The 24,919-nt window shown below is 44.0% G+C and overlaps 1 protein-coding gene across 9 annotated transcripts in view; it reads left to right on the plus strand.

Moving 5' to 3' along the window:
* The window catches only part of KMT2D (lysine methyltransferase 2D), a 109,285-nt gene extending 88,483 nt beyond the window's left edge, over positions 1–20,802 (plus strand). For 8 of the 9 annotated variants that reach the window (XM_088138237.1, XM_088138233.1, XM_088138238.1 and 5 more), the window contains 11 exons: positions 12–187; positions 3,554–3,681; positions 4,525–4,651; positions 4,768–4,892; positions 5,489–6,632; positions 8,609–8,745; positions 10,040–10,170; positions 11,207–11,492; positions 13,070–13,143; positions 14,032–14,140; positions 19,751–20,802. In XM_088138237.1, coding sequence (XP_087994363.1) covers positions 12–187; positions 3,554–3,681; positions 4,525–4,651; positions 4,768–4,892; positions 5,489–6,632; positions 8,609–8,745; positions 10,040–10,170; positions 11,207–11,492; positions 13,070–13,143; positions 14,032–14,140; positions 19,751–19,843 — 2,530 coding nt within the window. In that variant the 3' untranslated portion in view covers positions 19,844–20,802. The other variant, XM_088138239.1, reaches the window with a different exon arrangement.
* The last annotated feature ends 4,117 nt before the right edge of the window (positions 20,803–24,919 follow it).

Raw genomic sequence — 24,919 nt, forward strand, 5'->3', positions numbered from 1 at the left:
TATCTCTGCAGGATGGAGAGTGATGAGGAAAGCGACTCCCCTGATACCATTGTCCCAGCATCATCCCCAGAGAGTGTCTTGGGAGAAGAGATACCACGCTTTCCATTGCTGGTTGGAGCCAAGTCTGAAGTGGAGGAGTGCCCCATGTCCCCTGTCATACCCATAATTCCAAAGGCCAGCATCCCAGGTTTGTGAAAAGTAGAAACTTGTAGGGAAGGTAACCTATTGTAGAGCTAGAATAACCTTTAATCTTTGTTGCATCTGCATTTCCCAGAGAAGTTCCCTGTAATCCAGACTGTTTTGATCTAAAATGATTCTAAATGTTATACACCTGAGCAATTATAACAATATACCAATTTCTATAACTATCATAATAAACAATTATATTGTAAACTTTATAAATGTAACAGTAACAATTCCAGTTTGGCATTAAAGATAAACTCTAAAGACCTCTCAAAACAGCCAGGCCTTCAGAAGGCTATGAGAGTGGGAGCCACTTTGGGGGGGAGGGGCGAGCAATTCTAGAGAAGAGGAGCTTCTGTGATCCTTCCCATGATGTCTTATTACAGATGGAGACCTTCAGCAGGCATTCTGTGGTTGCTCAGATGGACAGGCAGAATCTAGCTGGGAAACATAGTCTTGCAGACAGCTAGGCCCTTATAAGGACTTTGTAAGGAATAATCAGCATCTTGAATTGCACTCAGAAGCATACTAGCAATCAGTGCAGCTCCTGTAGCAGTGGTGTTAAATAACAGTAATGCAACAACCCTATAAGCATACAGACCGTCACACCTTATACCAGTTGAGTTTCTGAGTGGTCTTCAAGGGCAGCCCCATGTAAAGTGAAATACATTTATTGAGTGACCTTCACTGCCTCCTAGAAAAAGTCATAACTGACACACCAGCTGAAGCAAAGGCTTCCTGGCCACAAAATCCATTTTCTCTTCCAGTAGGAGCTTTCAGTCCAGGAGGACCCCCAAATTGCTAGCCTGCTCTCCACAGGGAAGTACAACCCATCAAGAGCTAAAGTTGATTCTGCCCAGAATCAGCAGGCCTTTGAATGAATAACCACTCTATCTTGCTAGGGATTAGTCTGAGCCTTTTCTCCCCATCCAAATCCTGACCACCTCCAGAAAGGACTTATACTATTAATTAATTAATTAATTAAATTTATATGCTGCCTATCTCCCCCAGAGGGTGACTCTGGGTGGCTCACAATTAAAATAAAACCTCAAAAACAGTTAAAAATATAAATAACACATTAATTTAGTTAAAAAGTCGAACTATATAAAAGGACCATATACATAAAAAGACTAAAAATATTCGGTGTCCCTCATTCAGCCTGGGTGGAATTATACAATTGAATATCATCAGGATAGATGCTACTGCACCTTGAATTAACAGTTGACCTCTTCTGGCAAAGATTAAATAGATTGGAGAAAAAGATCAAGCCCTGTAGTACCCTAGTGGAATGCCCAAGGATTTAATCTCCTGCCTACCCCTACCCCTCCCCGGCAAACGTTGCAACCACTGACTGGAACTGCTTACTCAAAAGAAGTGGAGATACTCTGTAATATAGTGCTTCCCACTCCCAACTTTTGCAACAAACCAGAAAGATACTAAGGTCAACAGTGTTGAAAGTTGCTAAGAGATGTGGCAGAATTGCTTCCTCTATCCAAGTACCACCACAGGTTATCCACGAAAGTAATCAGTGTGGTTTCACCCAGGCTTGAATCCTGACTGTCATATGTAGGTTCAGGTAATCTGTTTCTTCCAGAGGTCCTCAAAAGGAGAGTTGGAGATAGGATAATAGTTGAACAATATGAAAAGATCCAGGCAGGTCTTTTAAGGACAGGATGGACCAGTGCTTTTTCAAGGCCATTGGTACCTCCCTGTATTGCATAGAGGCTTTGAACATAGCCTGGATCCAAGTCCCTATTCCTTTCCTGATCATGTTAATCAGCCAGGAGGAGCAGGTATCAAGTCCACAAGTGGTGGACAAAGAATCTTGTCTACTTCCTTCAGAGCTACAGATTCTAAAACCTCCCAGTTAAGATCACATGATGTCACCTCTTGGATGCTGTCCAGCTGGCTTCTAATCTGAAGCAAATACAAGTATTTTATCTGCAAAATGGTGAGCCAGACAATTGCAAGTAGCACCCAGTGGGTCTTCTGGGCCATCCCTTCCAGTTAGGGAGCTAGTCAATTTGAAGAGTGCAGCTGCTGATATTCCACAGGTGCAATAATGGTGGTGAAATAGTTCGATTTCACCACCCTTATTGCCACAGAGTAGGTTTGATATTTTGCTCATGCTAACATCTGGTCATAGATGTTCCTCATCTTCCACCAGCATTGCTCCAGGTATCTTTTCATTTCCTGTTGTTCCTCAGAGAACCAAGAAACCACACAGAATAAGCAAATGAGAAAAGGCTGCTCAAGAGCAGTTCTATCTAATGCTCTGTCCACCTCTGTATTCTAGAGGTTAACAAAGTGTTCAGCATCGCTGCACCCTAGGTTGCTGGGGAATTCCCCAAGCACTGTCTGAAAACGTTGTGGATCCATCAGATGTCTGGAGCATTTTGTTCTCCCTGCAGAGGCTGGTGACTCCAGTTAACCCCATAGTCACAAGGAAGTTATCTGTCCATGATAAGGGACTGATGGAAATGTCCCCCAGTACCAGTTCATGTTTTACCTGCTCTAAGGCTAGCCCTAATGGTGGATAGCTATGTGGGTAGAACCAACAGTAACTTAGGATGTGCCCACATTTGTTCAGTAATGAACACCAGAGCCACCTCCAACCTCAAGAAGGGGAGGGCAAAATTGCCCAGAACTGTGAATCCACAGCTACCTTCACAATGAGATCAAAAAGCTTGGGGAATATGCTTAGCTAGGAGTATGGTACAGTGGCTTTATCTCCATCTTGTACTCTGGTCCGTCCTCACATCCAGCCATTTGTGGAACAGTGCTCCTTACAGCTGCTGATAGACTATCTGAAACCCAGCTAGATCTCAGGGACTAGTACACCTCTCTCTTTGTCATCCAGGTCTTGGTGATACATGTCAGATCTGCCCTCCTATCTACAATTTTGTCATGGATGAGGTTAGATTTATTGCAGCATCAAACCTGGTTCTGCGGCATCCAGTGATGTGAATACCCAACTCACATGTTGAGATTGGGGAGCCAGACAAAGGGATTGGCAATAAATTTACAATCTCTCTTCTCTGGGATAGCTTGCACTCCATCCCCTGCCATAGTTCCCCTTGCTCCTCACTACCATTTTTCTCCCCTTCATCTCTGACACTCCACTCTGCTTAATTTTTAATCTCCCTTCTCACTATCATACAGGCTTATACTGGACAGCCATACCTTCTAGAAAATACTCGAATATTCCCTCTCAAACATTTGTATTGGTTGATTGGCAATTCAGGCACGTCATTCCAGATTGAATGCTGAATTACCCTATCTTTGATAAATGGTTTGAATTTCTGGAAGAGGAGTTTGAGCAGCTGCTTCTTGCTGTTTTTTTTATTTTGCTTTGCTTTGCTTCCTTCAGCTTTCCCAGATTCCAAACCCTATGGGACTGTAGAGCCAGTGGGGAAGGAGACACCAGGCACTTCCTGGGACAGAGCCAAAGGGAGCGAGGTCTCCGTCATGCTCACTGTGTCTGCAGCTGCTGCCAAGGTATGGAGCAAGCACAGAAAGTTGTCTTGAGCCTTAGGAATTCTAGTTCAAGACATTTGAAGGCTGTGAGTTGGAAATAGTTGCTGTATAGATATTTTAGGCGTGATAGAGTCCTCATGAAGAGACTTGCTGCACGAGTTTCTTACCGATTTCTTTTCCTCCTGAATGTATCTTTCCCCGCTGAATGTAATGCTGTTAGTGGTGCTCTTGTTTGGGATGGGACATAGGGCACAATTCTAGGCTTCACAGCTTAGAGGATCCCCAGATTCAGAGTTATACGTGCCTTTTAAGAAATGTTTTAACAGCATTCCTATCTTGTTTTCTACTTCCCTAAAGACATTATAGATTTGTGGAAGGGGCAATTGCCTCTTTGCTCTGCATTCCTGTTTCTTTTAAAAATTACAAAAAAGGGAGAAAGAAGAGATATTACTGCCACTACAGAATCAGAGAGCGGGAAGCAGACAGTGTTTGTCTTGGGCCCTATCAACTGTGGCAGCATCACCAATGTTCCACATTCGGTGGAAATGCATGAAGCCTCTAGTCTTGTTTTGTGCCACAGCCCTTTGTACTGAGTTGAATGCTGCCCATCAGCTACTGTGACAGCTTATCCTGAGTGTGAAAATCTCCTGTTCTTGCTACTTTTCTGGGACTCATTACTAAACAGCTGTCAAGCACTTGGCAGGTGTTCAGCTTGATGGGTCTGACAGTTCTTCTGTCAAATGATCTGTGCTATGGATACTTCAAACAAAATTTATTCGTTGATTACACTACAGGAAATGGTTTGGGGTTACATTTCTTAATTTGATCAAATACTTTCCTGACCATTCCCATCATCTTCTCCAGAACCTGAATGGTGTCATGGTGGCAGTGGCAGAGCTGTTGAGCATGAAGATTCCCAGTTCTTATGAAGTGTTGTTTCCAGAGCGAAATGTAACTAGTGAACCCAGGAAAGGTGAAACTGATGCACAAAGTGAGTATCCTAGTCAAGATGGCCCCTTGGTAGTAGATCTTTTGGGAATTTCCAATCTGTTATTTCTTGGTCCCTGTTTCTCTTCTCTATACCTTTCTCTATCCCAACCTTCTTAGGCAAAGAGAAGCCAGTAGTTCCAAAGGGCCCTGAAGGTGGACCAGAGTGGCTGAAGCAGTTTGATGCCATGTTGCCTGGCTACAGTCTCAAGAATGAGCTGGACATCTTAACTTTGCTCAAACAGGTGAAGGAGGGGCTGGGGGCTTTTTCCAGAAACTTTTCTCCTTTGTCACTGAACAGTTTTTAACTATTTGTAGAAAGCTTTTGGCATAATTCCCCTTCCTTTTTCATGCAAGAATAGATTACAGATTATCACTACAACCTCATATTTTGATAATGTATTTTGTTCAAGTTAGAAAAAAAGATATTGAAAGAAGATAATGATTACTTTACAGTAGGCACACATTTCCCCCCATTTCACCTTTTGCACAGGGACTCTATTGAGAGAAGATGTTGATTACCTCAAGTAGCACTTCTAATCTTCCACAGATTTCATTGTTTTCAGGGTGGAACTCCTATTTCCTGTCTGAGGACACTCGTCGTCCTCTTTCATGACATTTGGTCAGTTCCTCTAGCCAGCCATCTCTATTTACCCAGCTCTAAAGAAAAAAGGAAATATCAGATTTCTGATAACCAACTTGCTTTGGTATGATGGAACAGTACTCATATCAGAGCCATATATCTTGTTGGGCTGGTAGGATGTCTGCCATCAAACATGCTGGCTGGTAGCCTTAGCTGCCTCTCTTCCTTTTTCAGAGAAGTCTCCTTTTTCCTCTTTAGGAGAGTCCTGTTCCAGAAAAAGCTGCTCAACACTGCTACATCAACAATGTTGCCAATCTGGACGTCCGGCAACTCTTGACGCTTCCTGAAGAACCATCTCCTCCTCTGTCCCCTTTTGCACCCTCTCCACCAAGCCCACCCAAAGTTCCTGAGCCACTCCCTGAGCCTGAAGCACCACCTCCATCTATGACATTCCCTCCACCATCATCTCCTAAAGAAGAAGCTCCTCAGTCTCCACCGAAAGCCAAGCCTCGCTCCAGGCCCCTGGAAGATAATGAGGAGAACAAGCCAAGGCTAAAAAAATGGAAAGGGGTGCGATGGAAACGACTGCGTTTCCTCATTACCATTCAGAAGGGTGGTACCAAACGTGATGGGGATAGGGAGATTGCGGAGTTCATTGAGCGCTTGGCTACCACGCTTCGGCCTGAGAAAGTGCCACGTGATTTACGGAAGTGCTGTTTTTGCCATGAGGAAGGTGATGGGGCCACAGATGGTCCAGCCCGCCTCCTTAATCTTGACCTGGACTTATGGGTGCATCTCAACTGTGCACTCTGGTCCACGGAGGTTTACGAGACTCAGGGTGGGGCCCTCATTAATGTGGAAGTAGCACTGCACCGGGGCCTGCTCACCAAATGCTCACTTTGCCAGAAGACTGGTGCCACTAATAGCTGCAACCGTATCCGCTGCCCCAACGTCTATCACTTTGCTTGTGCTATCCGTGCCAAGTGTATGTTCTTTAAGGACAAGACGATGCTGTGCCCGCTGCACAAGCTCAAAGGCCCCTGTGACCAGGAGCTCAGCACCTTTACTGTCTTCCGACGGGTTTACATCGAGCGGGATGAGGTCAAGCAGATTGCCAGCATCATCCAGCGCGGGGAACGCCTCCACATGTTCCGGGTGGGAGGCCTGGTCTTCCATGCCATAGGGCAGCTCTTACCCCACCAAATGGCAGACTTTCACAGTGCCACAGCACTCTATCCTGTGGGCTATGAGGCCACCCGCATCTATTGGAGTTTGCGGACCAACAACCGGCGTTGCTGCTATCGTTGTACTATTTGCGAGAACAATGGCCGGCCAGAGTTTGTGGTTCAAGTGATGGAACATGGTTTGGAGGATTTGGTCTTCACAGATTCCTCACCACAGGGTAGAGATCAGCTTGGGCTCTAAGCACTGCTTTCATGCGTATGCTGGTTATAAGCTTTGGAGCAGGACCAGAATCCTTCCTCTAACATCCCTAAATGTCTAGAATTTTGCTAGGTTAATTTGAGAAAATGCACTTCCTCTGCTCAGAATTAATTGTGTGAAAAGCACAGCATTTGTAGGCATATGTTCAAATCAGTCTATTTTCCAGTGCATTGATCTCATTTCATAGGTTTTGAGAGTAGGAGGAAGACATGCAAAACTCAGCAGAGTTCAAGGTTGTATAGAGAATTAATGTACACCTTAAAATGGTTGCTGCATTGTAAATCATACTTTCAGACAACCATCTCCTTTAAAGTGGCTAAGTGCACCTATTTTCATGTTTGCAGTCTAAAAAGACTATATGGAAGAGGAGAGAGATGAGTTCTTCAAGATCAGAAAGACGTGGGGAGCAGTGTGTTGGCATATATAGGCAGTTCAGGCTAGAGTGACCCTCTATTCCTTTGCCCTTGTTCCTCTGGCCCAGGCCTGAGTATACTGCCCTTCGGTCTTCTGACAAGGGGCTGGAGGCATGGCAAGTTTCCTGCAGCAACTCTTTCTGGCTGAGAGCTAACTGGGGCTGAAGCAGTATTTGCTGATCTGGGAGTAATCTTTTCCCCAAACCTAAACAAACAAATTAAAAGAGAGAACTAGTGCAAATGCTTTCTGTTTCTCTTTTACTCTTTCCTAATTAGGAAGGAGAGTCACCTCCCCACTAGGACTACACATACTACTAGTTGAGAAACATAGTTGTATATACATAGGTATCAAAACACTGTTCCCTTTCGGGGTAAACTTTATTTTCCAGAGAACAGATTTCCTTAAAACTAAAAACACCTTTCACTCACTTCCAAATTTTTGATCCTCTTCATGTCAGAAGATGGTACATCTTCCATGTTTGCAATTAAAATATGCCGTGTAAATTATATAAGTATACAGGTAGTCCTCGTTTAACGACCACTCACTTGTTCAGCTACCACTCAAAGTTACAACAGTGTTGAACGGTGGTACTTATCACCGGTTCTCGAAGTTCCAGCTGTCCCAGCACCCCTGCAGTCACATGGTCGTGATTTGGGCGCTTGGCAACTGGCTCTCACTTTCAACAGTTGCAGCATCCCACAGTCACGTGATCGCCATTTGCGACCTTTCCTGCTGGCTTCCCTCAAGCAAAGTCAGTGGAGAAGCTGGTAGGGAAGGTTGCAAGTCACTCTGGTAAGTCGCTTGCACTCTCTCCCACCTGGCAGCAGCTGGCTCCGCAGCACTCATACCGTGCCTCACCAGCCACCCGCACGTACTCCCCCACCCAGCAGCAGCCACTTACCTGCCTGCTGACTTGCTTGTAAGCCACCTGAGACTCGTTTAACGACCTGTGATCCTCACTTAATGACAGCAAAGGGGAGTACTGGAAGTGCCGTTGCTAAGCAATGCAGTCATGTGATGTTGCACTTTACGACCACATCACTTAGCAACAGAAATTCCAGTCACAATTACCATTGTTAACCGAGGACTACCTGTACTCTATAATATTACGCAGAGTTTTAATATTTAGATAATTAATTGGAAAATGGGTAATAAAAAGAAACAAATTGTTTTGGTGGACCAAATATATAATGCATGCCTTTTGGCATGGATATAATGAGAAAGAGTCTTTTGCCCAATTCTGCCCTGCAGTCAATCTGTTTTTAGGGAGCCTGGCTGCATGCATCTACTTAGCAATTGTTGAAGGTTGTCTAATGCATGTTTGTTGCCATCATTAGTTTTTGCATATTTATGCATGAATTCCTGAAAACCTGAAATCATAGAGGACTGTCCTGCTGCCATTTTGATATATTTGGAGTCTGGTTTCTGATTCTTCCCCCCAGCAGATATGTGCTTGTCTGTCTCAGATGAATGAACATGTCTCATCTTCAATTCTTTTTCCTTTTTTCTCTGTTGTAACAGCTGTCTGGAACCGCATCATCGAACCAGTGGCTATGATGCGCAAGGAAGCTGACATGCTGCGACTTTTCCCCGAGTATCTAAAAGGAGAAGAGCTCTTTGGCTTGACCGTGCATGCTGTTCTGCGCATTGCAGAGTCTGTATGTACCAAATGCAAGAAATTGGAACCCTGAATCAGGAAGTACAACTGGTGTCATCAGCCCAAATCTTGCCAGGAAATGATCTAATCATAATGGGATCATTCAACTCCTTTACGCCCCTCTCACACCTAACAGCTAAACCAGGTTGAGGATGTATCCTGCCCTCTGCGTGGGCAGAATGACAAATAGGGGTGTTTCCATGGCTGTCATGGAAACTATGAAATGCCAAGCTAACAACAGTCTTAGTGTGGATATTGAAGCTCCCCAAGACTATAGCCACCACTTCTAGGATTGCCCTGGCCAGCTTTTCAGAAATGAAGCTGTGAAGTAGGAGCAAGTTTGGTCTAGTGGTGAAGGCACTGGGCTAGAAAGCAGGAGACCGTGAGTTCTGGTCCCGCCTTGGGCATGAAAGCCAGCTGGGTACTTTGGGCCAGTCCCTCTCTCTCCTCCCAACTCACCTCACAGGGTGGTGGTTGTGGGTGGTAATTTATCTGAAATTTATCCCTGCGATTTATCCTGGTGGCAGAACTGGCTAACATCTCCATTCCAAATCTACCAAGGCACATGATCATATTTAATCAAACATACTCAGATTAGTGTAAAGCAGACACTATCAACTTTGAATAAATTATATATGTTTTCTTGGCTTATAGTAAACTGAAGATGCCTTATAACTCAGTCCCATCCTCACCCCCTTTTTCAGTGGGGTCCACACAATTAGTGTGTCATCCTGGTAGCATTCTAATTCTCACCAAAGGAACTTTGCATTATCTGAGAAATACGCTTGGTGTTGTGCTTGAGTTGACCCACAGTTCATAGAAAGTTCAGCTAAAAGCCACAGTCCCAGAAATACAGCATACAGCATGATTTCTAGTCGATACTGATAAACTGGTTCATGAGACCAGTTCTGGAAATTAGGATGCTAAACTTGCTCATCTCCTATTTTTACCACTTGAATATGTGCTATGGGAATGGATTTGCTTTAGCTCAGTAGGCTTATGCAAGGGACTGGCTTATTCTCCATTCATACTGTCTTTTCTCCAGGAACCCTGGCAAGATTGCATAATGCTCTCTATTGTTTTCTCATACTGACAACCCTATGAAATAGATTAAGCTGACAGTGAGTTGCAAATAGTTACCTGGTGAGCCTCTCTAATTGAGGGTAGACTTGGCTCTGAGATTCCTTGTGTCTTATTCAGCATCTTAGCCTCTATACTGCTCCAGGAGAAAGGACTGCTCATGCATTAGGAATATATTAAGGAAGTGAAAAAAATACGTGCCCTTCTTTTCCCAGCTACCTGGTGTAGAAAGCTGCCAGAATTATCTGTTTCGCTATGGACGCCATCCACTCATGGAGCTGCCACTCATGATCAATCCCACTGGTTGTGCTCGATCGGAACCCAAAATCCTTACACACTACAAACGGTGAGTGAGCAGCATCTATGTTGCTCCTTTGATTGCTGATCTTCAATGAGAGAATCCATGTTGAGACATCAAGTTGAGAGAGTGGAGGAGGAGAATGTATCAGTGGTAGGAGCCCTTCCTTTGTATGCAGAAAGTTCTGGGACACAATTGTATTTGATATGAAAGACCATGGCCAGCCACTCATAATTTAAAACAAGGGAGCTTCCTATGTTTCTGTGGCCCTGGTGTAGTGGCACAAGAAGTTAGACATGAGCAGCCACTGAGAAGCTTGCAAAGCATAGGAAGGACCCAGTATTTCTTACCTTCTCTTCCAATTCTGGGGTACAATTGCATCTGAAATACCATGTTCAGTTCTGGTCACCACCTTTGAAAAGGGATATAATACAGCTGTAAAAGAGGACAACCAAAATGATCAGAGGGAACTAACACTTTCCTTTCAGAAAAAGCTAGAGCCTTTGGGATTGTTTAGTTTAGAAAGGTGACGTGTGCAAAATCATGCATGACATGGAGGAAAATAACGGGAATAAATGTTTCTTGTGGTCAATACACTAATACCAATAATCACCCAGTGAAACTAATTAGGAGCTTTAGAGCAGAAGAAAGAGAACATATAGTGCAAAATTATGTTGTGGAATTCATTGGACAAGTTGTGGTGAGTGGCCATTAACTTAGATCGTTTAACAAGGAGATTGGATAAATTCATGGTCTTGAAGATTTATCTCCCAGCTGTATGATACAACATAGGCAGATTCTAGATTGTTTTCTCAGATACGGGGAACAGGTTTTTCTTTTAAACTATATGCCTATTTTACAGTTCACAGTTTAGAGGTCTTTTTTCCACCTTGAAATGGCAAAGAACTTTGTCAATGGTTTTCAGCAATTAGGATCAGAAGAAGCTGGGTACTACCTATCCAACACAGCCCCAATGATAGTTGCATCTCAAAATCTCTGTATTTTGTCCTAATTCTTAACTACCCTTGCTGATAGGCTTCATACACATTTCTTTTTCTCCCCTCTCTCCCTATATATTTTGAAGGCCCCACACTCTGAACAGCACCAGCATGTCCAAAGCTTACCAGAGTACATTCACAGGTGAAACAAACACGCCCTATAGCAAGCAGTTTGTGCACTCCAAGTCCTCACAGTACCGCCGTCTCAAGACAGAATGGAAGAACAATGTGTACCTGGCCCGGTCCCGCATCCAGGGGCTTGGGCTTTATGCTGCCAAGGATCTTGAGAAGCACACAATGGTTATTGAATACATTGGCACCATCATCCGCAACGAGGTTGCTAACAGGCGGGAGAAGATCTATGAGGAGCAGGTAGGGGGTGGAGCAAGACCTCTGTTCTGGAATATAGGTGTGGTAGGGAAATAGAAACATCCATCTCTAATTACAGGATGGGTGGGTGTCCCTAGCTTGGGAAGCAGGTCTTTGTGGAGGGTGATACAGAGTGGTATCATTCTAGATTAACATTTATAGTGAGAAGGGCACTTAGCTTAGTTATTGGTATGAAGGCTTGTACTGGTCAGTGACTGTAATAAAATTTACTGATATTGATTGATACTGGTGTGAAGGGTCCTCATTTAGTTAGAACCAGTTTTTGATTGGATATTGGATATTTCCAGATCTCAAATTGCCACTGAACTACATGATGATTCTCTCCCTGAATTCTGTTCTGTCCTTTAATTGGGGAAGAATAGCTTGTGATAGAGATGTATAAGTCTAGTCTATATCATTATCACATGTATGGCATCTGTCCACTCCATCAAAATTTTACACCATTCTGCAGATCAATTAATTTTATAAAAAGAAGACATAGTATTTTTTTGTATGCCATTTCTCCTGAAGTTTTCTATGTACCTTTTCTGTAATATATGCAATTTTAAGCCAAGAAAAGTTTTGAGGTGGGTGCTAGCAGAGTCTCTGAATAGCTTACCCAGATTCTGTTTTGTCAAAACTCATCATTGTGCTTGCAAGGAAATGTGTGGTGCACTGCTTTTTGAAGCTGAACGAACCAGTCTGTTTCTGGCCCTTTACTTTTCCATGTGGTTATCTACTAAGGTCGTTCTAGTTTTTTCCATATTCATATGTTAAAAGTATATACAGGTAGACCTTGCTTACCAACCATTCATTCAGGGACCATTTAAAGTTACATCGGTGCTGAAAAAGGAGACTTACGACTGGTCCTTGAAGTTCTGATCATCACAGCACCCCTGCAGTCACATGATCACAATCTGGGTGCTTGGCAGCTCGCTCGCGCTTACGATGGTTGCAGTGTCCTGCAGTCATGCAATCGCCATTTGCGACCTTCCCTGCCGGCTTCCCACAGGCAGAATCAAAGACCTCCCTGCCCAGCAGCAGCCACCCCTCAGCCCCGCCACACTTGTGCTACATCTCGTGGGCCGCTCATGCACTCTCCCCTGCTCAGCAACAGCTGCCCCACCTCACACTGCCCCTTACTTGCCTGCCAGCCTGCTTGCAAGCCACCTGGGACTTGCTTCATGACCTATGATCCTCGCTTAACGACAGCAATGGGGAGTGCCAGAATTGCCATCGCTAAGCGATGCAGTCACATGATGTGCTTTATAACCACATCATTTAGCAACTGAAATTCTGGTCCCAGTTACCATAGTTAATCAAGGACTAACTGTATATATTTAAACATACATTGATGTTTCTTCAGCCAATGGATGAATAAATTTCAGTGTAAACATTTTGGTGCTAGATGTGGATCACGTCAGGCCCTCTTTTTCCAAAGAGACCAATCTCATGCATGTCCCTAGCATTTGTGCTGCCAAAGCAGCCAATATAAATTCAGCTGAGATTGATGGTAAGAATGTGAGGCATGAAGGAAACATAAAACATGCCATATAATTTCTCTTTTCATGCTTTTCCAGAACCGAGGCATCTACATGTTCCGTATCAATAATGAGCATGTAATTGATGCCACCCTGACAGGTGGCCCTGCCAGGTGAGTGAATTTATATTTACAAAGTATTTGTTTCCAGAATTAAAGACTATTAGCTCACGTGATGCATTCACAGGCTTTGTTGATCAGAGGAAGTTGATTTTAAATGGGAAGATTTCTCTTCAGTTCTCAAGTTCTCACTTGAAGTAGAGGAAAAACAACCTATGTAAAATTCATGGATTTAAATGTGCCTGGTTGTGTTTTTTGTTACTGGCCAATACTAGTTATTCGTTACTGGTCAGAACATTTTTTCAGTGAGAAAAACGTATTGATAGAGTGTCATAAATACTTCTGAAGTGCTACAGCTAAAAGCTGTACAGCCTGTTGGCCAATTAATTCTTGGATTCACAACTGGATACACAACTGTCATATTTTGTCCTTCAACAGAAAACCATTATTTCCTTTAAAACTAGAAGTTTTTTTAAAAAATGAAATAAGATTGTTCATAATTGTATTTGATTTTAGTGTATTTTACACCAGCAAAATCTGGACAGTGTGCAAATCAATTAAAACATATTAGAAAAACGAAATATAAAAGCCAAGATAGAAAGCATTCATTAAGCAAGGTGATAGTAACAGTAAGATTAATAATAAAAATAAAGGCAATCATTATTAAATTCTGCCCAAGGTGTTTCCTTCAGGACCTAGGGTTCTTAATATGGTACATATTTTTTCATAAGTTCTTTGTCCTCATAAACCCTTAGTCCTGTTAATGTTAAGAATAGAATGCAAGAATCCTGCTACAATTATCCTGATCAGGCACCACTCCAGACTTTTAAGAACGTTCTGAAGAATTCCACACTGAGTTCTTCTGATATTTCATGGAATGGGTTTCCACAGTGAAGGACCCAGTGCCCCCTTGTATGATTTTCCTTCTTCTTCCCCTACAAGGTACATTAATCATTCCTGTGCACCAAATTGTGTGGCTGAGGTTGTGACTTTTGACAAGGAGGACAAGATAATAATCATCTCAAGTCGCCGAATACCCAAAGGAGAGGAGGTAAATATTGGATTATTGTACATAAAAATAGCACAGAAATGAGCATAAGGTAATCCTTGACCTATGACCATTCAGTACATGACTTTTCCAAATTACGATAGTGCTGAACAAATGGTGGTTATGACTGGTCCTCGGAATTCCAGCTGTCCCAACACCCCCGCAGTCATGTGAACACGATCTGGGTGCTTGGCAACCTTTTCACATTTACGACTGGTTGCTAAGTGCCCTGCGGTCACATGATAGCCATTTACAACCTTCCCTGCCAGCTTCCCCAGAAAGTCAGTGGGGAAGCTGGCAGGGAAGGTTGCAAGTTGCTGGGGTAAGTCTCCCCCACCTGCGTCCCCTCCCACAGCCCCTCTGCACTTGCGCTGTGTACTCGCACACCCCCGCTCGCCCTCCCTGACCCACACAGTGCCCCTTGCACACCTGATCCGTGCCTCTCACACATCCCCTTGCACCCTCCCTGACCTGCGTGACGCCTCATGCGCACTCTCCCCAATCTGCATGACGCCTCATGCGCACCCTCCCTGATCTGTGCAGCACTCCCTCACACCCCCTTCCTGACCCACATGGTGCCTCTTGCACCCCCTCCCTCCTTCCTCCATTCGGCAGCAGCCACTTACCTGCCTGCCAGCCTGGGACTGACTTTGGTTGTGGGCAGGAAGTTGCCTCGCCTAACAACCATGGGATTCAGTTAACGACGGCAACTGGGACCACAGGGATTACTGCCGCTAAACAATGCATTCACACTTTACAACTGGATCACTTAGCGACGAAAATTCCAGTCCCAATTGCTGTCATAAGTCGAGTACTACCTGTATCGTGCATAATTGTCAGGTTCAGCCCAAAGAACTCCCTGAGACAGTGCAGATACAGTTCTGTTGCATTTATTAGCTTCCACCTCAAGACAGAATCTCTCCAGACTGAATCTAACTTCCCAAGTCAGCAAACCACAACACCGTGAATTCCTTAGGGTGGTGCCAGTCTCATCTTCTTAAACTTCCCACTCTCCTGTGGAGGGCTAAGGGAATGCTTATCTCCTCAAGCGTGGCTTCATCCAACCATTCCTTCACATCACCCCTCCCTCCATCTCCATCCTCCCCCTCGGAGTTCTCATGAGAACTCGGCAAAGGTGGTAGAGATGAAAGGTCAGGTGATGATGGTCTCTCCTTACCTTCTGGCTCTTCCTTCCCACCATTCTATCGGTCCTGGAAAACAGCTCCAACATTAGCAGAATCAGCCCCCCTCCCCCCTACCACATGCAAACCTGAAGTGGAAGGCTGCGGACTGCTTGCTCCAGCCCGCTCCTCCCCTAAAGCCCCCACCAAACCTTCCTCCAGCATGCTGCCCCCGCCCTCTTCTTGCTGATTAACCACTGGCGCACCGGGCAGCACTCAAGGCTTCAGCTTGCTGGGGAAACGTCTATGGAAGTCAATGACCAGCTCGGGGGCATGAATGTTCCTTGTATTCTCCCAAGAACGCTCTGCTTCAGGATAGCCCTTCCAATGAATCAGATACTGAATTCCCTTTCCTCTCCTGCGAGAGTCCAGGATTGCCTCCACCTCTTATTCCTCCTCTCACTGGATCTCCAAAATGCCCCCTGAAGGCAGCTACAAAAATTTGGTAGTTGTTGAGCACTGGATCACCTGTCTCTGTGAGAGGGGTCACCCACTTGGCTGCTGCGCCCTTCAATAAACTCATCACAAAAGCCACTCTTGTTCGGTCTGTAGGGAACTCTCCCTGTCTGCTGTCATGAACAACTCGCATTGTGCCAAGAAGGTTCTCATCTGCTCCACCTCACCTCCATACTTCTTAGGCATGCTACCAGGTGAACGTAGCAATATCAGTGGCGGGGGAGGTGGTGGCTGGGCTCCCAGTGTGAGCTGTTGTATTAACTGCCCCATAGCTTCTTGGAGATTATTAATCTGGGCATCCGCTTGCTGTTGATGTTGTAGCAGGGCTGCTGCCAACAACTGGGGTGTCAGATTTGCCCCCTGGGGATCCGTTGCCATATTCCAATTCCCCCCTCTCGATGGTAGTATGAGTCTGGAGAGATTGATGTCAGGTTCAGCCCAAAGAACTCCCTGAGACAGTGCAGATACAGTTCTGATGCGTTTATTAGCTTCCAGCTCAAGATAGAATCTCTCCAGACTGAATCTAACTTCCCAAGCCACCAGGCCAAAACACCATGAATTCCTTAGGGTGGTGCCAGTCTCATCTTCTTAAACTTCCCACGCTCCTGTTGAGGGCTAAGGGAATGCTTATCTCCTCGAGCACGGCCTTCATCCAACCATTCCTTCACAATAACTTCCCAATCCTTGAAGTGTTTGCAAAGAAAATATGATAACAGTACTTTTCATGCTCTAATACTCTTTAAGCTTATTTACTTAGAATGTTCTATTTTTCATCACTTGTTGTCAAACTCAAACTAGTACGTACAGGCTTCCAGTGGTCTCTCATCTATATATTGGCAAAATTCTGACTTGCTAAGCTTCAACACAGTTCTCCCATAATGTGGTCATTGCTTTTAAATGGTAGGACCCATATGTATCCTAAATGAGGGGAGAGGCACGCATCAAAAACGAAGTTTGGCTTATTTCACTTTGGTTTTAATGCTGCACAGACTCTTAACGTGGCCTGCTTATTCTGAATGTGGGGATATGAAAATCTCACTTTCAGTGTCTGTATTCAATCCATTCCTAGTCTGTACCAATATTTGACAGGTGTGTACATATAAAGTCATGCGAAAAAGTAAGTACACCCCATTGAAATGTTTGACTTTTTCAACATACAGGTAGTCCTCGAGTTATGACCATTCGTTCAGCAACCGTTTGAAGTTACACTGGCGCTGAAAAAATGGTACTTACTTCCAGTCTCCGAATGTATGGCCATTGCAGTGCCCCCACGGTCACGTGATCAAAATTTGGGTGCTTGGCAGCCTACCTGTACTTACAACCGCAGTGGCACTTCAACACCCCCCACCTGCCTATCTCCCCCCATCTCTGCCCTCCCCCCAACCTGCACAGCGGTACTCTTCAGCAGTGGTACTGAGGCTGAAGTAGAGACCCAGGGCCTTCAGCAGTCTCAGCCAGCTGCCATTGCTCCCAGGCCATTTCTTAAGCCCCAGCACCCCCACCACTGAGTGCCGCCTCAAGCCCTGCTCGCACCGTTCTCTTGTTCTCGTGATGCTTTGGAAGGCCTCAGAAGCCCAAAGGCCTTTTGAAGAACAGTGTGAGCGGCCTTGGGAAGAAGGTCTGGTGCGTCCAGCAGCTGCCTCGCATAGGGCCAGGCCAGGTGTGCCTCATCAGCAGCAGGAGGAAGACGGCTAAGGTCAGCTGGGTGCAGCAGGGCCTGCAGAGTGCAGGGTGGCAGGGGCTTTGCGCTGTGGCACTGGGGTGGCTGGCCGCAGAGCAAGGCTTGAGGTGGTACTTCTTGACAGCGTTGGGGTTGAAGTTGAGGCCCAGGGGTGGTGGCAGCTGGCTGAGACTGCTGAAGGCTCTGGGCCTCTACTTCAGTCCCAGTGCCATCGGCGCCACTGCTGCCACTGAGGAGTACTACTGTGCAGGGCACCCAAAAGTGAGGGGAGATAGGTGGGTGGGGGGAGTTCAAGAGGAGGCAGAGGCGGCAGTCCCTTACCTTACTGAGGCTCAGGGCTGGGAGAAACTAAGCCAGGAGTGACTTGGACCAGGGTGGGATTTGGTTAACGATGGCAACAGGGAGTGCCATCGCTAAGTGATGCGGTCATGTGATGTTTCACCTAAAGACCACATCGCATAGCGACGGAAATTCCAGTCTTAATTACCTCTGTAACTTGAGGACTACATGCATTTCAATATACAGATATTTGATCATCATTTCAACACTATTAATAGATAAAGGGGATATAATAAAGTTCATGCACCATTTACATGTTGTAGTCCATTGTGTAATTTAAATAAACATAAATGCAAATTTTGCATGTGGAAAAAGTAAGTACACCCCTATATTTATCACTACCTCAAATACCTAAAATTAGAATCAGGTGTACCAGATGAGGTGCAAATGATTAGAACATCATTAGAGAGGATCTGTGAGGAATCTGCCTTATTTAAACTTTGGACATTTAGTTTGTTCTTTGTTGTTGAAGTCTGTGGTATCACTATGCCTAGATCGAAAGAGCTCTCTGAGGCCTTCAGAAAGAAGGTTGTAGATGCCTATGAGTCTGGGAAGAGATTAAAAAGATCACCAAACAATTGGCCATCAATCATTCCACTGTCTGGAAGATCATCTACAAGTGGAGAAGATTTCAAACAACTGCCAACTTGCCCAGGCCAAGCCATCTCAGCAAGTTCAGCCCAAGAGCAGAACACAAGGTTCTGAAAAAAGTCTCTAAGAATCCCAGAATTTCATTACATGAGCTACAGGTAGCTCTTGCCACTATTGATGTCAAAGTGCATGTGTCTCCCATTAGAAGAAGCTGCACAAATTAGATCTATATGGGAGGTGTGCCAGGAGGAAACCTTTGCTGTCCAGACACCAGGGCAAGACTAAAGTTTGCTCATTGAACACCTAGGCAAAACCAGGACTTCTGGAACAACGTACTCCGGACAGACAAGGCGAAGATAGAGTTATTTGGCCACAATACCAGAAGACAGGTTCAGTAAAAACAAGACAGCACTTCACCAGAAGAACTTGATACAAACTACAAAGCATGATGGTGGAAAAGTTATGGTTTGGGGCTGTTTTGCTGCATCAGGGCAGCATAGAATCCACTATGAATTCTTCATTGTACCAGTGGGTGCTTAAGGATAATGTGAAACCATCTGTCAGAAGATTGGAGGTCAACCAAAAGTGGACCTTGCAACATGACAGTGACCCTAAACATCTCAGTAAATCCACCAAGGAATGCTAAAAACAAAGAAATAGAGGGTTCTGGAATGGCCAAGTCAAAGCCCAGATCTAAATCCTATTGAGATGCTGTGGGATGATTTGAAACTGGCTGTGGATGCAAGAAACCCCTCAAACAGCTGAAAAAAGTCTACATGAGGGAGTGGGGAGAAATTCCTCCCAGTTGATGTCAGAGGCTGTTGATAGTTATAAGAAATGCCTACTTGAGGTTGTTTCTGCCAAAGGGGGCAATACCAGGTAGTAGAGGCAAGGGTGTACTTACTTTTTCTATGGAAGGAAATGGCATCTCTTTTAATTTTTTATTGAATAAATGATTGCAAAGTTGATTTTTCATAGGGGTTTTTTTTTGTTCAATTATATCACCTTTATCTTTATAAATTGTTTGAATGAAGATAAAATATCCACAATTGTTAAAAAAGAAAAAGACTTTACATGGGGTGTATTTCTTTTTCACATGACTGTGTATCCATGTTCTTGTTATAGTTCAGGAATAGAAATATGTCGAAGGGAAGGCCATTTTGCTTTTCTACCGCTGCTGGTAGAAAATGAAAGTGAACCTACCTTAAGACCTCACTAACAGAACAACTCTTGGAGCAGCTGCCCTCCTCCTGGTGGCCTCTGCAAGGGCTTGGATTTCTCATCCAAACCCCTCTGGAGGGCCAGCCGTTGGGGTGCCAGAAAAAAGCCCGAGCCTTACTCTGTTCCAATTTCCTTCTTCTGCAGCTGACATATGACTACCAGTTTGACTTTGAAGATGATCAGCACAAAATCCCGTGCCATTGTGGAGCCTGGAACTGCAGGAAGTGGATGAACTAGCCCCAGGAGGCTCTTTGACAAGGCAGAGGCCAACCCTGATGGCCTGGCACGAATGGTGGCACAGGCTCGGTGAGAGAGGCCTTTTCTGCCGGCTCTCCCAACCAGCCAGTGTGGTAGAGAGTCACCCAGGGAAAGCATGATTGGAACTTGCCATCCCAACATGCTCGTGGGGTAGCCAGGACCCAGATTTAAAGGGGGCAGTGTCAGCCTACTTGCCCCTGCAAGCCAATATTGGTGGAGGTTTATATCAAGTTGGTTCTTTTGGCAGTTGGGTCCAGTTGCCTCCTGCTTCTTGACAAGGCAACCAACTTTTTCCCCAACAAAAAGCAGCAGCCGCTAGCAACTCCATCTGGGGTGGGAAACTGATAAACTGGAACTCAGGGTTTTCTTTTTAGTATTTTTCTTTTGTGGCCGAAATGGGGATCCTTCTACCCCTGTGCACCTGTAAATAATGGACTATCAGAAATATACTGGGGTGGGGGGAGAGACTGGGGCATTCTGTCTAGCAGAGCTGGGGAAAGAGGGCTGCAGCATGGCTATTGAATCCCCAGGGAAGAATTTGTAGGGTTTTTTTCCTTTGTGTGTGTGCGTGTTGGGCGCAAGAAGAATTAAAAAAAAACAAAAAACCCTAATCTCTATTGCTTGCTAATCTACCAAGGTAACAAGAGACTTCAAAGAGACTTGTTTAGCTTGACAATCCACCTTCCAGAGCACCTCCCTCTGGATTTTGTTTAATTTAGGTGTTGGATTTAAAATGTGTGTGAGTGTGGGTGTCTATACGTGTGCTTTTTGGAAAAAGTCTGTTTCTGAGAGAAAGCAGGCACTGCCTTGCAGAAATTGGAAACAGAACTTCCCTGTCTCTAGCCCTCCCCCCCCTCCAATCTTCCATGTGCGAGGAGCATCTGCACTTGAACCTACCTCATTTAAAGCGTTAGATTTTGGTGTCTTTGTTTTTTTTTCCCTCTCTCTCTCTCTCTCTCTCTCTCTCTCTAATGTGAGCCCCTCGCTGTGCCACCCTTCTTTCTGAGCCCTCTTCCCTGAACCCGGAGAGCCACAGCTGCCCTGTCATACATGGGAAACTATTATGAGGTGAGATGAGAAATGTCTTCTTCTGGACTTGTCCTTTGCCTTGTTTCCTTTTCTCTCCCCAGTCTCCCGGCAACCCCAGATAGTATTCAGTCTCCTCGAACTCTTTTGAGGCTGAGCTGCAGAGCTCTGGGATTTCCTATCCGTCAACAGAAGAGCCGAACGCACCACAAAGTATGAGGTGGTTTGAATATGCCAGTGCATCACGAGGAGAGAGAACTCCAGGTCACCAGAGGCCAACCCCAGCAGAGCCAATAGATCCTTTTGCCTGTGGGGCAGAAAAGGGAAGTGTTCATTGGATTAGGCAGCCGGTGGTTAGCATTGGTGCACTCTGGGGTTGTCAGGTGGGGGAGAGCGGGTTCCTAGTTAGGCCCCCCTACTCCCTTACAGAGGCAGTTCCCTCTCTAGTCTCCCATGATCAACTTGCTGCTCTGAAGGCTCATGGTGTGGATGTGTGTGGATGTGCGCGTGTAATTATGTATGTATATATAAATGGAGGAGATTGAGAGATGTGGGCACATTGCAGAGTTTGGGATTATTTATCTATTTATATAAATAAATAAATATATATATAAATATATATATATATATATTGTGTATATATTTGAAATAGCATGGGGAGGAATGCCCTGCCTGCAGGGTTTTCTGGACTGCTGGGTGGATCTCTGCAGAACCTTTCCCCCCTCCATTGGGCGGGACGGGAACTATGGGAGAGAGACATTTGTTTATTTGCAGAACTTTGGGTAGGAAGGGGAAGCGTGTAAAGAGCTTGTTTCTACGCTTTCTCTCTGTGTGTATATACATATATATTTTGCTTTTTTTTAAACATAAGAAAAAAAATTAGTTTATAACCAGTATCTAAAGAGCCATCTGCCCAGCAGCATCTCCCCCCCAACCCCTTACAGGGAAATTCCTTATTAACCGAAGGCAAACTATGGGCATTATACAGGGGAGACAGTCAGACATGTGTTTTCATCCTCTAAAATATACACATGTTCTCCCTGCTGTTGAATGAAACTTTGGAAGACTGCTGTACCCTTGAACTGAAGTTGGCATGCGAGAGGGGCAAAAGTCGAAGGGTCTTGATGGATAAGGCTCTCTTGACCGACTATGTATAGTTCAGATCTTTTAACGCACAATTGCACCACTTCCCCTCTCCGGTTTTTAAACACACACACATCCCCCAGTATGCCCATAAGAGTGGCATTAAGACATCTAACAGGCCACAGTTCACCGATGATCAACAAGACAGTGCAGAGAGAATGTGCATAGTCATAGTCAGAAGAAGGACAACGGGGGGGGAATAAAATCAGGGTTAGCATGCAAAAGTGTCTTTTTTTTTAACTTGTGGCAAGATGAGAACCATGTTCTTGAGTGAAAAAGCTGCTTCTGCAAAACCGATCTAAGCTATGACGGTTAAAAACAGTGGGAGGTAATGACAGATTATTAAAGTAATTAAAACTGTATATAAGATGACATTTGTGTAGAGAAGGGGGGAATTTTTATCATTTACGAAACCACTGGACGTTGTTTTAAAATAAAGGTTTGAGTTAAAGCCAGTATACATTTTTGTCTCTTTGGATTTTGTTTGTGTGTCTTTCCATTAATTTGGAAGGCTGTAAAGATGTAAAAAAAATAAATTTTAAAGAATTGCTACAAAGGTTTAAAAGCTTGAGAGAGATTTTAAAGATGATAAAATGACTGAATATAATAGATTGTCAAGATTTTTTGGGATGACGGTTAGAGTTTAAGATAATTCTGTAGATTTTAGCTGATGAAGAAAAAGACTATACAATTTTTAATTTTTATATAAACTATAACCTGGTCTTGAAGCTAAAAAATTTTTTAAAGTTCTCTGCCTGTATAACCGCATTTGACGCCTTGTCCCATACATCTGTTTACAGTTGCACATATTATATATATTAAGTTTTAACCCTTTTATGAACCCAAATAATCACTTTTTTAAAAATAAAGTGTGGACTTTGTGAGGAATAATATTTTGTGTTGGGGATTTTATTACTTTGTGTGTGTGAGTTCTGTATAGCAAAGATATCTTTCCTAATGAAAGAACTGAAAACAGACTTATTCCTTAAAAATAATAAATAAAAGCAAAAAAACCAAAACAAAACCCATCCTTGTTCCTGCTATGTTCTGTATTCAGTATAGCGTTGAAATATATACATATATATACATATATACATATATACATATACATATACATATATACATATATACATATACATATACATATATACATATACATATATATATATATATATATATATATATATATATATATATATATATATATATGATTGATTGATTGATTGATTTGGGTTCAAAGATGAAAAAAAATATTCTCAAGGTTGCTTTTCTGAGAAGGCTTTTTAAAGCAAGAGATTTCTTAAAAATGTTAAATGACAAGTCTGGTTTTCTGTGCTTAATATGTGTGGGTGGAAGATAGGCTCACATCACATGTGCGGTCGCATCTGATGTCAAACATGGGTAAGTTACTTTCTTATTATCCCTGTGCCAGACAGTTGAGCAAAGCAAGACCAGCCCTGATTTGCCAGTAAGCTGATTATTTGGGACAGTATCTCAGTTACTTTTCTTGGTGGCTGGTCAGTGGCTGCTTCCTGTTCTTTTATACTGTTTGGTGTAAAAAGCCCTGGGGTGGCCTGCTTGGGAACGGAATGGGAGCCACCATGAATGGGAAGAACAGACAATGGGTTTAATTTCTCTGCTGGGCTGCCAATGGCTAATCATTGCCTGCTTCCCCCCTGCTGTCTCTTTTCCCCCTATTCCTCTGCATACAGTGCAAGTTTAGCAAGTCTAATGCTTAATGACGGGTAGGAAATCCCCTTTAAAGCAGAAATGTCCTTCAGTCTCACCACTATAGGGCAGCTCCCTCTGGTGATCACCTTTGAAATAGTTTTCTGCATTTCTAGCACTGTTTTCTTGTTTAAAATCCTTCATCATCATGAGCACTTTTTGGATGATGGAATTTAAGCCAGCTGTGCCTATTCAAAGAGGTCTTCAGAGCCAGACCAAGCAGAAGATAGATGCACATGGATTAAGATCTTCAGTTTCCTTAAACCAGCTTTGCAAAATGTCTCCCTATCACATCACCTGCCAAGGTGGGTAGACAACTGCAGTTCCACGCACTACCTCATCTCACTTCTGTTGCCCTTCTATCTTTCAGGAGGGGTTCTGAGCATTATAGAAGAGCTAATGGAGGGGTACACCTGGCTGTGACTTAAAAAATGACAAACATTATATTAAAGTCACAATTAGAAGGGACACAGAAGCATCTCAACCCTTGAAAGTGGAGGTAAAAATGCAACCTAGTGCACGAGGAGTCATGCCAACTGAAAGTGTCCTTGGCTGGTGTGGGTCTTCCGGGCTGTGTGGCCGTGTTCTGGAAGTTTTGTTTCCTGATGTTTCACCAGCATGCTGGCGAAACGTCAGAAAACAAAACTTCCAGAACACGGCCACACAGCCCGGAAGACCCACACCAGCCGTTGTATTCCGGCCGTGAAAGCCTTCGACAATACATTGAAAGTGTCCTCTTTTCCCCCAAACAAGCTGATGAAGTGAAAGATCTACTAAAAAGGACTAAAAGACATGATTTTTTTTTCTTTTGAAATTTTCCTGGGGATTTTGTGCTTCAAGGAAGGGGTTTTCAAAATGGGTAAGAGTGGCCAGAATACTGCTTCAAGTATATCGCATTACTGTACAGTATATTAAATGAGGCAGGGACAGTGAAGTTTGTTTTTTTGGCAATTCCTGGGGCAGTTAACTGCAAAATACCTTTAGACTGATTCAGTGATGAGCTTTAATACCTGGTTATAAGTGAACTCTGTATAAAAGTGAACGTATGTATGAAAGCTGTGTACATTCATTCCCTTCTGACACTTTTCACCATACTATTTGCTTTGTGTCTAATGCTGCTCTAAATGTTGGCTTGATCCTACTTACCTGCTAAATCTG

This window comes from Python bivittatus, unplaced genomic scaffold (assembly GCF_059951505.1).
Source record: "Python bivittatus isolate LINGU-HERP-01145 unplaced genomic scaffold, Pbiv_v1 ctg000220_np1212, whole genome shotgun sequence".
Lineage (NCBI taxonomy): Eukaryota > Metazoa > Chordata > Lepidosauria > Squamata > Pythonidae > Python > Python bivittatus.